Consider the following 12,843-nt stretch of genomic DNA (forward strand, 5'->3'; position numbering starts at 1 on the left):
AAAAGGTTCACATGCTGGTGTGAGGAGCATCATACACCTCCCTTACAGGCATCAGTTCCACTCATCTTAGAGTATCTTCTACACCTGAAACAACAAGCCTTGCACTGTCCTCTATTGAAGTGCACCTTGCGGCCATCTCAGCCTTCCACCCGGAAGTGTCCGGCCGTTCTGTATTTACCAATCCCATGGTGGGGTGTTCCTTAAAGGGGCTGGAAAGGTTATACCCACATGTTCGTCAGCCAGTACCCACATGGGACCTTAACCCGGTATTATCCAGGCTCATAGGGGCCCCCCTTTGAGCCATTGGCAACTTGCTCTTTGCTCTGTTTGTCCTGGAACATGGCCTTCCTGGTCGCTATCACATCAGCTAGGAGGGTGTCTGAGCTGAAGGCACTAACTTCTGATCCATCTTCCACGGTCTTCCACAAGGACAATGTGCAACTCAGACTTCACCCAGTTTTTCTTTCGAGGTGGTGTCTCATTTTCATACCACCCAAGGTATCTTCCTGCTCATTTTTTATCCCAAGCCTCACATCAGTGCCTGGGGAAAACGGCTTAATTCCCTGGATGTTCGGCGGGTGTTGGCATTCTACATCTAGTGAACTAAACCTATCAGAAAATCGAACCAACTATTCGTGGCAGTTGCAGATCAGATGAAAGGACTCCTGATCTCTTCTCAGCATATTTCGTCTTGGATCACAGACTGTATCTGTACATGCTATGAGCTGGCCAAGGTCTCAGCTCCGCCTATTACTGCACACTCCACAAGAGCTCAAGCTTCTTCAGCAGCATTTCTGGCCCAAGTTTCGGTACAGGAGATCTGCAGAGCAGCTACTTGGGCATCAGTGCATACATTCACCTCTCACTATACTATTACCAATCATGCCAGAGATGATGCAGCCGTCGGCAGAGCGGTGCTCCAGGTCAAGGGGACCTTGACTCCGACCCCACCTCCAGGGTAGACCTTGGGAGTCATCTGATTGGAATTGACGTGAACAAGCACTCGAAGAAGAAAAAACAGTTACTAACCTTCTTGTAACTGTTGTTCTTCAAGATGTGTTGTTCATGTCCATTCCAATACCCACCCTCCTTCCCCTCTGACAGAGCAGCCAGCAGGAAAGAACGAAAGTGGGGCCAGGTCAGCAGGGTCATATATTGAGCTCCATAAAGGCACCACTCCAGTTGGCTCCACGGCCAACCTGATGGGAGCTGCTAAGGGAAAACTTTCCGACAATCGTGCACACACCTGATAGGAATGGACGTGACAACATATCTTGAAGAAAAACAGTTACAAGAAGGTTAGTAACCATTTTTTTTCTAGCATGATTTGGTAATCTTGCACCTGAGAATCGTTATCAGTGAAATTAGTCCCAGAATAAGTGACTAATAAAATATACCAATCAGAACACTTCAGGATATTTCAGTTTCCAGTGTTGTTCTGCAAATTTATGAAAATCTAGATAGATCATATTCTTAAGAACATTTTGTCTTGTCCTCTAATAATTTTTGAAATAGTGCTTACTGCTGAAAAAACACTTTGAATGCTAAACGGTGCTGAAATTGGTAATTTATTTGAATTTGCATTATTAAGAAAACAAAACTGAATTTAACTTTTAAAAATGAGAATAATAAAATTTGACTATGCCACAACACCTCTTCTGACAAATGTTCTTAATCTCCAAAATCCTCATTCTGGGCCTGATTGTACTTTTATTAAAGTCAATGGCAAAAAGATGCTGATGTAAGTGAGGAGAAGGATTATGCTTTAATGCAGTTTTGGAAAATATGATGTAAATACCAGGCATTATATCGCACTCTTCAACTATCATTTGGGTTACCCTAATCTCTGTCGCAATGCGCATAAAAAAATCAGCCAACTAAAAATGGCTTCAGGCAGATGACAGTCAGATTTACTTTCCGTATTAAAAATATGTTAAAATATTGTGTGTGTTTAGATATATAGCTTGAATCCCTGCCCCACCACACTTTCTGTCACTTTTCTGTGTGGCTTGTAAATTCTTTCAGGCAGGGACTGTGTGTGTGTGTGTGTGTGTCTGTTTGTACAACACGTAGAACAATGAGGTCCCCAATCCTGAATGATATCTCTGTTACCACTCAACAATAAGTCAGTGGCTAGAAATACAAAGCAGATAGGACTACCGTGTTCATAAGCATTTGGGATATGATAGCTACCTGGTAGAAATCTGTTACCTAGTGGGTAAAATATTCAGGGGGGGGGGGGAATTCATGGAATTAACAGATTAGCTGTGAATCTGTCTCTTGGAAAAACAAGATGATCTAGAGGTATGGATGAGATTTGTGTTGAAAACACAAGTCACCGAGCACGGTAGGTTGCAGACTTGTAGCTGCCGTCAGCAGGAAAGTAGTCGGTAGATCAATCGCTTTGAAACTATCTTACTGTATCCAAAACTGCATGCACATCATAGTGTAAAACCTTCCACCAGATGGACTAGATAATGATTCTGTCAGTCTCCTATTTCTCTAAAGCCAAAAGATTGAGCCAAATGAAGAATCATAATAATACCTAGATGTGTTATAGTGCTTTTCATCAGCAGATCTCAAAGCTTTTTTCTCTGTTTTACATATGGCGAAACTGAAACACAGGAAGGGAAAGTGACTTTCCCTAGGTCGCCCAGCAGACCAGTGCCACAGTTGGGAAGAAAACCTAGATCTCCTGAGTCCAAGTTCAGTGCTCTCTCTACCAGGCTCCCTGTACAAACTTTAGTGCTATGCAAGATAAAATCTTCTTTTAAATCAAGGAAATACATTGTATATTTCCCTGTTTTCATTGTCTGTAAACAAAACATTCACCTTATTCAGATAACATAATCCTACCACAGTTTGTTACTTCAAGATGCACTTAAGAGATAAAGTAATTTTAATAACAAAGTATAAAAGTCAGCATGACTGATATGCTGAGTAGATGAGAATTTTAGCATCATCATATGTTCAGCATCCTGAAGAAGGAAAGTAAGCTTATAAAAGCAAACTCGAAACAGAGAAAATAAAGATGTTTAGCTTTTAAAGTAATTGGAAAGAGTTCAAATCTTGAAATACAAGATGAGTCACACATGGAAAGGAACATTAAAATAACAGTTACCCACATTTCAGCTCTGCATTTGTTATGCTCAGGGGAGGCATAGTATGGTGGAGTTCTGGAGGAGCTATAAAGGCAAAATTGTATAGCATCTGTCACTCTCTTTGGTTGGGTCACATCAGCATTCAGTCATTCAATTTCAGATTGCAGCCAGATGATAAGTTGGTGATGATTAGGTTTAAGGCATTTTGGAAGAAATGAGACCTAATTTAGAGGGGGCAAATGCAAGTTGGAATTTTGGATGCTCTAAGTAAAATCTAGGTGAGAACTGTTCTCTTAGCTGAAGAACCATTTTCTATAAACTGAAATGCTGAAAACTTACAGCTATACCTTAAGGGTTCCACCCAGCTGTATTCAAAGCTTTTATGATGTCACACTAACTTTCACAGTGGCGTCCTTAAAATTACCAAGGCCCTCTGGCAAACTCCGTCCTCTATCCCTCCCACCTCAAAACAGGCCGAAAAGAAATACTTTGTCCCAGCCAAAGGGGTTGAATACCTTTACACCAACCCTCCCCCAGGATCGCTGGTGGTTTCTGTGGCCAATGAAAGAGACAAACGGGCATATCAGCTCGACCCCCAAAAATAAAGAGGCCAAATGATTGCAGGACCTGTTTGGAAGAAAAATGTATTCAACGGCCAGTTTGCAGTTCCATGTGGCAAACCATCAAGCCCTCTTGGGCTGAAACAATTGTAACTTATGGGACTCCATCCATAAGTTCAAGGAGTCCCTCCCGCAGGGTTTGGCCCAAGAATGTGGCACCCTGGCAGAGGAGGGCACTGTGGCTCCAGATGGCATGGGACGCAGCGGACTTGGCAGCCAGGGTGGTCGCGTCGGCGGTGGTAATGAGGTGCAGCTCCTGGCAGCACCGGACTCTCCCAAGAAATGCAGGCCTCCATGCAGGGGGGAATGGGAATGGTCTCTTTTTGGACCAGACGGATGTGATGCTTCATGGACTACAGGACACCAGGGCCACCCTTCACTCGCTGGTCACGCATACTGCAGCCTGCGAGAAAGCTGTTCCGGCTGCCACCCAGGCCTTGGCAGAGGGTCTGCAAGGAGAAGGGACAGAGGCATTAGTTTCAGCCACCGTTGCCCTTCCTCCAGCTCACCTGCGCAGCCCAGCCCAGCAAAACACCCCAGGGGTCAGAAGCACTCATTTTGAAGGTGCGGTCGAGAGCGATGCCCCAATCACCTCCCATGATCCACCCTGCTCTTTCCTCAACTATCTTTGTCCCTTCCGCTCGGCCTGGTCCCGAGTCACCTCAGACTGTTGGGTGCTGGACATAGTGTCTCAAGGTTACACCCTGCCGTTTTCGGCCACTTCTCTTTCCATCCCTCCCTCCTTCCCATCCATCTTCAGGGACACTTCTCATGAGCAACTCCTCATCCAAGAGGTCGAGAAGCTCCTGCACGTGGGGGTGGTGGAGGAGGTCCTTCGGGACACGACAGGGAAAGAATTCTACTCTCATTATTTCCTAATCCTAAAAGCAAAAGACTGCCTCAGACCCATTTGGGACCTGCCACACCTCAGCAAGTCTCTCAAAAAGTTGAAATTTCGCATGGTCTCCATCATTCCCTCCCTGGATCCGGAAGACTGGTATGGTGCCCTCGACTTGAAAGATGCCTATTTCCATATCTCCATATTCCAAGGTCACAGACATTTCCTCCATTTTTTAGTGGGCAAATGCCATTTCCAATTTATGGCATTCCCCATTGGCCTCTCATCGGCTCCAAGGGTCTTCACAAAATGTATGCCACCAGTGGCCGTCAGAGGGGTCCAGGTCATCCCAGATCTCAATAATTGGCTCATCAAGGGCAGGTCTCCGGAACAAGTGCAGAGAAGCTCGATCTGGTGCGTTCCACCTGCTGCGACCTGGGTCTGTTGATAAACGAGAAAAAACCCCACCTTAAGGCCAGACCAGTGCATAGAGTTCATTGGGGCGGTTCTCGACTCCACGCGAGCCAGAGCCTTCCTTCCAGAAATGCTTTTTCAGGCCATGTCAGACCTAATCTCCCATGTGAAGAACCACCCGCTCACAATGGCTCAGAGCCTAGCAACCGCAGGCAGGAAGATATGTGGCAGCCTATACATATGTGGTCAATCATGCATGCCCAGCTCCGGCCTTTGCAAGCGTGGCTGCTGTCCATTTACACCCCCAACAGACACGATCTAGACCAGGTAGTCAGGGTGCCAGATCACATCCTGTCGTCCGTGGAGTGTTGGTTGACCCCTCGGTCAGCGTTGGAGGGTGTTCCCTTTATGGCCCCAGCCCTGTCGCGGAACCTGGTCTCTGATGCTTTGGACCTGGGATGGGGAGCCAAGCTGGGTGAGCTCAGCACTCAAGGCTGCTGGCTGTGGCACGATCTGGCCATTGCATCAATTTCAGGGAGCTACGGGCAGTTCTTGCCCCACATGAGGGGCAAGGTGATGCAGGTCCTCACGGACAGTATCGCCAAGATGTATTGCATAACAAGCACAATGGAGCCAGATAGTCAGCCCTTTGTCAAGAAGCTCTCAGCCTTTGGGACTTCTGTGTGCAACATGCCATTCATCTGGTAGCAGCGCATCTGTCCAGGACCAAGAATGTCCTAGCATAGCGGTTCTCAAACTTCAGCAACCCAAGGACCCTCATTTTGATTTAAAAATTTTCAGGGATCCCCTACCCCAGCCTCCCTGCTCAGCCCCAGGCCCTGCCCCCACTCCACCCCTGCCCCATCTCCTTGGGAGGGTGTGAGGGGTGTGGGCTCTGGGCTGTGGCAGGGGTTTGGGATACAGGAGGGAGTGCAGGGTCTGGGCTGGGGCAGGAGGTTGGGGTGCGGGAGGGAGTGAGAGGTGCAGGCTCTGGCCGGGCGGCGCTTTTCTCTGGTGGCTCCTGCAAGCGACCGGCACATCCCTCTGGCAGCAGCTCCTAGGCGGGGGAGCAGGGGGTCTCCGCGCGCTGTCCCTGCCCACAGGCAAGGCCCCCAGCCAATGGGAGCTGAAGAGCTGGCGCACAGGTACATGCCAGCTGCTTCTGGGAGCGGCGCGGAGCCAAGGCATGCAGGGAGCCTGCCTTAGTCCCGCTGCACCACTGGATTTTTAGTGCTGGGGGGAAGGAGGGAGTTGATCAGCGAGGCCCGCGGACCCCCTGGAATACTCTCGGCGACCCCCCGGGGTCCACAGAACCCAGTTTGAGAAACGCTGTGCTAACAGATCGCCTCAGCAGGACCTTCTCATCTCACCATGAGTGGTTGCTCCATCTGGAGGTGGCCAGTATGATCTTCCGAAAGTAGGAGACTCCCCAGGTGGACTTGTTCACATCCCGCCAGAACAGGAAATGCCACGTATTCTGTTTGCTCCGGGGGATGGATGGGGGTTCCCTGTCAGATGCTTTCCTGCTTCCATGGTCAGGAGCCCTGATGTATATCTTCCGACCGGTGTCATTGATCCAGAGAATCCTCGTGAAGATTAAACAGGACAACGCAAAGATTATCCTGATAGCCCCTGAATGGTCTTGCCGGCACTGATTCGGCACTCTGCTGGACCTTTCGGTAGCCACGCAGCTGTGACTCCCTCTCTGGCTGGACCTGCTGTCCCAGGGCCACAGCAGTCTCCTGAACCTGGAGGCGTTGCACTTGACAGCATGGCTGCTGCGTGGCTGAACGCGGAAGAGCGGGAATGCTCGATCCGGATGCAACAGGTTTTGCTGGGTAGCAGAAAGTCTTCAACCAGAGCGACTTACCATGCAAAGTGGAAAAGATTCACGTGCTGGGCTTCGCATCAACACGTCCGGGCCACATAGGACTTGCTGCCAGTGATCCTGGATTATCTTCTGCACCTTAAAGTTGAGAACTTCTCCCTGTCGTCGCTTAGGGTCCACCTAGCTGCTCTTGAGGCTTTTCACCCTCTGTTCCAAGGCAGGTCGGTCGTCGCTCATGACATGATGACCCGGTTCTTGAAAGGTCTGGAGCATCTTTATCCTCACATCCGGGATCCTGTCCCTCCCTGGGATTTGACTCTCATGCTGTGGAGACTCATGGGGCTCCCTTCGAATCTCTGTTTTCCTGCTCTCCTCTCCTGGAAGGTTGTGTTCCTGGTGGTGGTTATATCCACCCGCAAAGCATCTGAGATCAGGGCATTTACGTCAGAACCACCCTACACGGTGTTCTACAAAGATAAGATCCAGTTACGGCTGCATCTTGCGTTCCTGCCCAAGGTAGTTTCCCAGATTGATACCAACCAGCACATTTTCTTACTCGTCTTTCCAAAGCCTCATAAATCTGAAGAGGAGCACAGGTTACATGCCCTGGACGCCCGGAGGGCACTGGCCTTCTATATCAACAGGACACGGCTGTTCTGTAAATCAACGCAGCTGTTCGTTACAGTGGCAGACAGGATGAAAGGTCGCCCAGTGTCCGCTCAAAGGATTTCATCCTGGATCACGGCCTGTATCCGTTATTGCTACGAGCTGGTGAATGTGCCTCCACCGCCGATAGTCAAAGTGCACCCGACTAGAGCGCAAGCAGCAGCCTTCTTGGTTCAGGTGCCGATCCAAGAGATCTGTAGAGCTGCTACCTGGTCATGGGTCCACACGTTTAAGTCCCATTATGCACTGACCCAGCAGGCCCAGGACAATGCTGGCTTTGGCAGGGCAATGCTGCAAGACCATGAACTCCGAGCCCACCTCCATGGACACTGCTTGTGAGTCACCTAGAATGGAATCGACATGAGCAAGTACTTGAAGAAGAAACAACGGTTACCTACCTCTCCTAACTGTTGTTCTTCCTGCCCCTCTTTTGGAGTTGCTGGCAAGAAGAAAATGAGGGCGTAGGGTTGGCAGCACCTGATATACCGGCGCATGAATGCGGCACTCAAGGGGGTGCCATTGCTGACCCTACGGATCCTACTAATGCAAAAATCTCTAGCAACCGCACACATGGGTGTGTGCACACCTAGAATAGAATGGACATGAGTAACACATCCTGAAGAACAACAGTTACGGGAGGTAGGTAACCATTTTTTTTTTTTTCATCTGACTGTCAACTCTGATTAAATTGTCAGTGGGAGATGCTTGCTACTTACGTTCAGTTTTAGATCACTGTGAGTAATCCCAAATATTGCATTACATCGGACATGAAGTCTTCTGTTCTCATGGGGTGCATCAGTGTCACTTTTCACCCCAGAATTCACAAATAATATGTTTGACAGAAACAGAACTGTTGAAATAGAACTTGGGTCAAGTCCACTGCACTGGAAATTCTATTGTCCTGCATCTTTGGACACAGGTGATTTCTACTAAAACTAGCTTTAAAATAAACCAACAAAAGGAGGTACAAACTCCCATCTCTCTACACCTATATTAGTGTTGGAAATAATCATAGTGTACCAAATACTTAATACTGACATCACAATAGGATACAAGGTTAATGTAACATATCTCAAGCCAGTAATGTATAAATCAGTGTGGATTTGTGTAATCTTGCTTTCTTCTGAAAATCTGTTTGACCGTCATTCTCTTCCCTTCCCCAGTGCTTCCAACTTCATATGCTGTAGCTCCCTTCTGGCACTAATGCCTGTTTATCATTCTTATGCACATGCAAAGTAGAATCTGTCAAGATGAGAAGAACGCTAATAAGATCTGAGGGACTGGTCAAGAATGAACCTGCATTTTTCATTAAAAAGCCATTACCCCACTCTCTGAACTCTCTTTTTGTACATACAGATCTGATTAACCATAACTGCACTGTAGTTGGGAGGGCTGGATTGGGATCCTTTCAGAGCTCTGTTAATGCCCCTCATCAGCTAGTATGAGTCATGATTGCCTTTGAAACTAAATTTTAATCAAGGAAGTGATATGTATTGTGGGCTATGTAGTCATACACTGTTGCCCCTTTTCCCCTTAAAAAAAAGCCTCCAGTATGTTTGCCACAGCGATAGGCACTTTAGTAATTCCTTAGATAGACTAGATAATATAACTGAGGGCAGATGCATCTATTTAGTCTCTTGTGGGATCATGACAATTAAAAACTTTCATTATTCTATTTCAATTTCAGGTGATTTTGCCGTGCTGCTTAAAGCAGGTATGACAGTAAAGCAAGCCATTGTGTACAACCTCCTGTCTGCTATGATGGCTTACGTAGGGATGCTGATAGGCACAGCTGTTGGACAATATGCCAATAACATCACTTTATGGATCTTTGCAGTCACCGCAGGCATGTTCCTTTATGTCGCATTGGTAGATATGGTAAGATTATCGTTTCGCATTACCTTATTCTGCATGTATGAAATCTGTGACTTTAAATAACCCGACAGTGTAACTTATTTTTTTGTATTGCACAAAATAAAGCACACCTACAGGCAAATATCTAGACAGCCATTCATACCTTGCTATCTCTTAAAAATATAGTATAGTAAATTCATGGGGAAAACCTCCAGTGTTTTGCAGTGTCCCACCTATTTGGGTTTTCATCTGACCAAATCCCTTCACTCTCAGGGTTGCATGTTAAGATATAAAAACTTGTTTAATGCCACTTGCTGCTCTCCCAGTGACAAAGTCATCCTTCTAGCCTATCTTTTGATTTTTGCTGCTGGGTGAGGATATGTTTGGATACTCTAAGGCAGTCCATGATTGATTTTAAGTGGAGGTCAATCCTAAAACTGCATGTATTTGGTCCCAAACAGATCCGTTTGGATGTTTAGAAAAGGTTGTTGGTAAATATGCTGCTTTGATAGCTAGCAGGTTAATTCTTGACAAATGTCAAATTTAACAAACGTTGCTTCTTCAAGTGATGATTAAGGCTAAGCTTATGTCACGGAAGTCAGAGATTCCGTGGACCTCCAGTGGGGCTGGAGCTGTCAGCCGCACGGGCAGCGGGTGCTCTTTCCCCTTCCTCCCCCCACGCAGCAGGGTCATTCTCTCACATGCACCCCTCGGGCTTCAGTCATCCCCTGTCATGTCTCCCTCTCCCCCCTTCCATTTTTAGTAAAAGTCAGAGACAGGCCACCGGCTTCCGTTAATTTTTTTTTAATATTATTACGACCTGTCCCTGACTTTTACTTAAAATAATCATGACAAAATCTTAACTTCAGTGATGATTGATGTGTGTTCCACTCTTGGTGTGGAGTCTTTTAGCCCATGCAGGCACCCTAAGTGCCCTCGCACCCCTCCTTCAAGAGCACAAAAGGGTGGAGCAAGGACAACCATCCCTCAGATCTTTATTATTGCACATGGCTGAAAAATGGAACTGCTATTAGTGTCCTTTACTCTAGAGCAGCAGAATAGTTAGTGACTGTAGTATCGTATTTTGATGGTTCTGTATTTTTGGTTAAGCTTCCTTTTTAGTCTCTGTCTTTTTATTTTTTTGTCTTTGTTACCTGGTACCCGGTCTTTATCCTCTATGGTCGAACAGAAATCCCCCTGTTTTAAGTATTGGCCCTTATGCAAGATGGCTATATATATATCTTTTAATGCTGGTCACTCAGAATGTTCGTTTTGTTTAGGTGAGGGCACTTCACTAGCCAAATGTTCTATTTGATGTTCATTTTCAAAACAAACTCAGAGTCAGAGACGCTGACATAAACTGTTTCTCTGGCTAGATCTAAGACCTGCTTCTGGTCCAGTACACAAGACAGACTCGGATCTGAGCAGTCTTCTTCCAAGAGTGCCCTGGTCACTACTAGTTCCCAGGCTCCAGCCACTTCATCTTAGTCCACAGAGGTTTCTGTTCCCAAATCCTTGTCTGAGAGTGGGTGGGGCCTCATCATTGCTCTTCCAAAGAATAGATCACTGAATAGGACTTTCTAAGAAAAAAGGGCAGAGAGAGCCTAGCTTAGCCTTGTCTTAAGGGTTGCTCAAGGCTTGAATATGGTTTCCCATGGCACCCTAGTACCCATATGTCGGTACTGATGTAAAAACAGCCCATCGCATTCACCTGCACCGATGCTGCAGTATTGTTTTTAAGGAGTTCAACAACAGTGCTTTCTGTATCAGCTTCACCAGCTTCATCAGTATCATTGTCATTGACACTGTCTACTCCAGCCCTGAAGATTTCTAATTTATTTTCATCAGTACTGGCCGTCATCAACACTGAGCTTCGTGGTACTGAGGGATTTGATGGTGTCTGAATTTCCTGAGTGTCCTTTACTACCTTCAGCAGTTAGAATACCAAGCTCTGGCAGGCTATTGGCACAGATTGTATGTACAGCACTGATAAGGGAGGTCCCTAAACAAAGCTTAGGGACTCCTACTAGGTCTGCTCCACTTCTGCAGCAGGACTATACATTCTCTTCATCAGTCTCAAACAAGAGCAGGGAGAGTCTCTTCTCTGATGGGGAGTCCAAGGGTGCATGTACAATCAAAACAGGCACAGACATTATAAGGCCTGGTGTTTTACCTGGTGTGTATATACACACACACGTTTTGTAGACAACATGCCTGTGGCCCTCATTCCTGGTCCTGCTAAGCTCCTAGGGCCCTCTTCACTTTAGAAGACCCATCTCCTCTATCCACTCCAGGGTAAGAGTGGACTCCCTTGTAGAGTCTGAGAGTTCAACCCAGTCAATAACCTCAGGAGTTTCCTGCTCCACCACTATAACTTCAGACCACTGAGAAACATCACCACCCTTCCGAACTTGCTCCAGCTGCCACTTCTTCATCTTCCCCTGATGAGGCTGTAGTGCTATCTGCTCCATCACATCTAGATTGCAAGACATGCCAGGATCTACTCAGAAGAATGCCCAAAACAGTCTGGTAGAAGTAGTGTGTGAAAAATCACACCGTTTTATTAAAGATGAAAAGAAGAAGCAGGAGGACCCAGATGCAGATTAAGTAAACGGGCTTCTTTATTGCGGTATTTGTTCCCCTCGACCCAGTTGTCAAGTAAGCCCCGAGTTACACATCACACGCTTTTATCTAAGTTAATATGTAAATACCCACATTTAATACAACACCCCCAAAACCCTTATTTAGTAATATGAATCCCCATATACTCGATATAATTATCCCCGCCTCTATTTATAGCATTAAGCATATTCTACAGACCTTTTAGCCTTAAAAATACATTTCTTTGTAGTAATTGCAGCCACAAGTTCCCTTAATCAGCAGTTCACAGGAAAGGGAGGAAGGGGCCATGACCCCAAGCTCGTTTATGTAGCTGGAAAAAGAAGGGAGGGTATTCTTTAGACAACCACATTCCTTATGCAGCTGCAATGCTTATCTATCCCTAGCAAGCAGAAGGGAAGGGAAAAGGATGGCATTTTATTTATCAAACATAGAAACGGCCCGTGCTTCTACTCCCTAATACCATGTCAGCACACCAGTGGTTTCCCAGGTCTTTACTTAACCCTTACATATCCCAACAAGGTTGACATCTTGCGCACCAGCTGCAGCGTAGACATACTCTTGAACAGTGGTTCTCAAAGCCGGTCTACCACTTGTTCAGGGAAAGCCCCTGGCGGGCCGGGCCGGTTTGTTTATCTGCCGAGTCCCCAGGTTCGGCCGATCGCATCTCCCACTGGCCCCGGTTTGCTGCTCCAGGCCAATGGGGGCTGCGGGAAGCGGTGTGGGCCGAGGGGTGTGCTGCCGCCCTTCCCGCAGCCCCCATTGGCCTGGAGCGGCGACCCGCCTAGCCTACTTCAGAACTAATTAATAAACATATTGGTCCATAAAGTGTTTTTTTTTGTTTTTTTTTTAAAGAAATGTAAGGTCTTGATGCTTTTTAAAGTGACCTTGTGCAGTCTGCTA

General features: G+C 46.7%; 1 protein-coding gene across 6 annotated transcripts in view; it reads left to right on the plus strand.

Annotated features, from left to right (window-relative positions):
- SLC39A10 (solute carrier family 39 member 10) overlaps positions 1-12,843 on the plus strand; it is a 134,262-nt gene that overhangs the window by 116,528 nt on the left and 4,891 nt on the right. For all 6 annotated transcript variants that reach the window (XM_034786289.1, XM_034786285.1, XM_034786283.1 and 3 more), the window contains one exon: positions 9,155-9,345. In XM_034786289.1, the coding sequence (XP_034642180.1) occupies positions 9,155-9,345 (191 nt within the window). The remainder of the gene's footprint in view (positions 1-9,154; positions 9,346-12,843) is intronic.

Source organism: Trachemys scripta, chromosome 11 (assembly GCF_013100865.1).
Source record: "Trachemys scripta elegans isolate TJP31775 chromosome 11, CAS_Tse_1.0, whole genome shotgun sequence".
Lineage (NCBI taxonomy): Eukaryota > Metazoa > Chordata > Testudines > Emydidae > Trachemys > Trachemys scripta.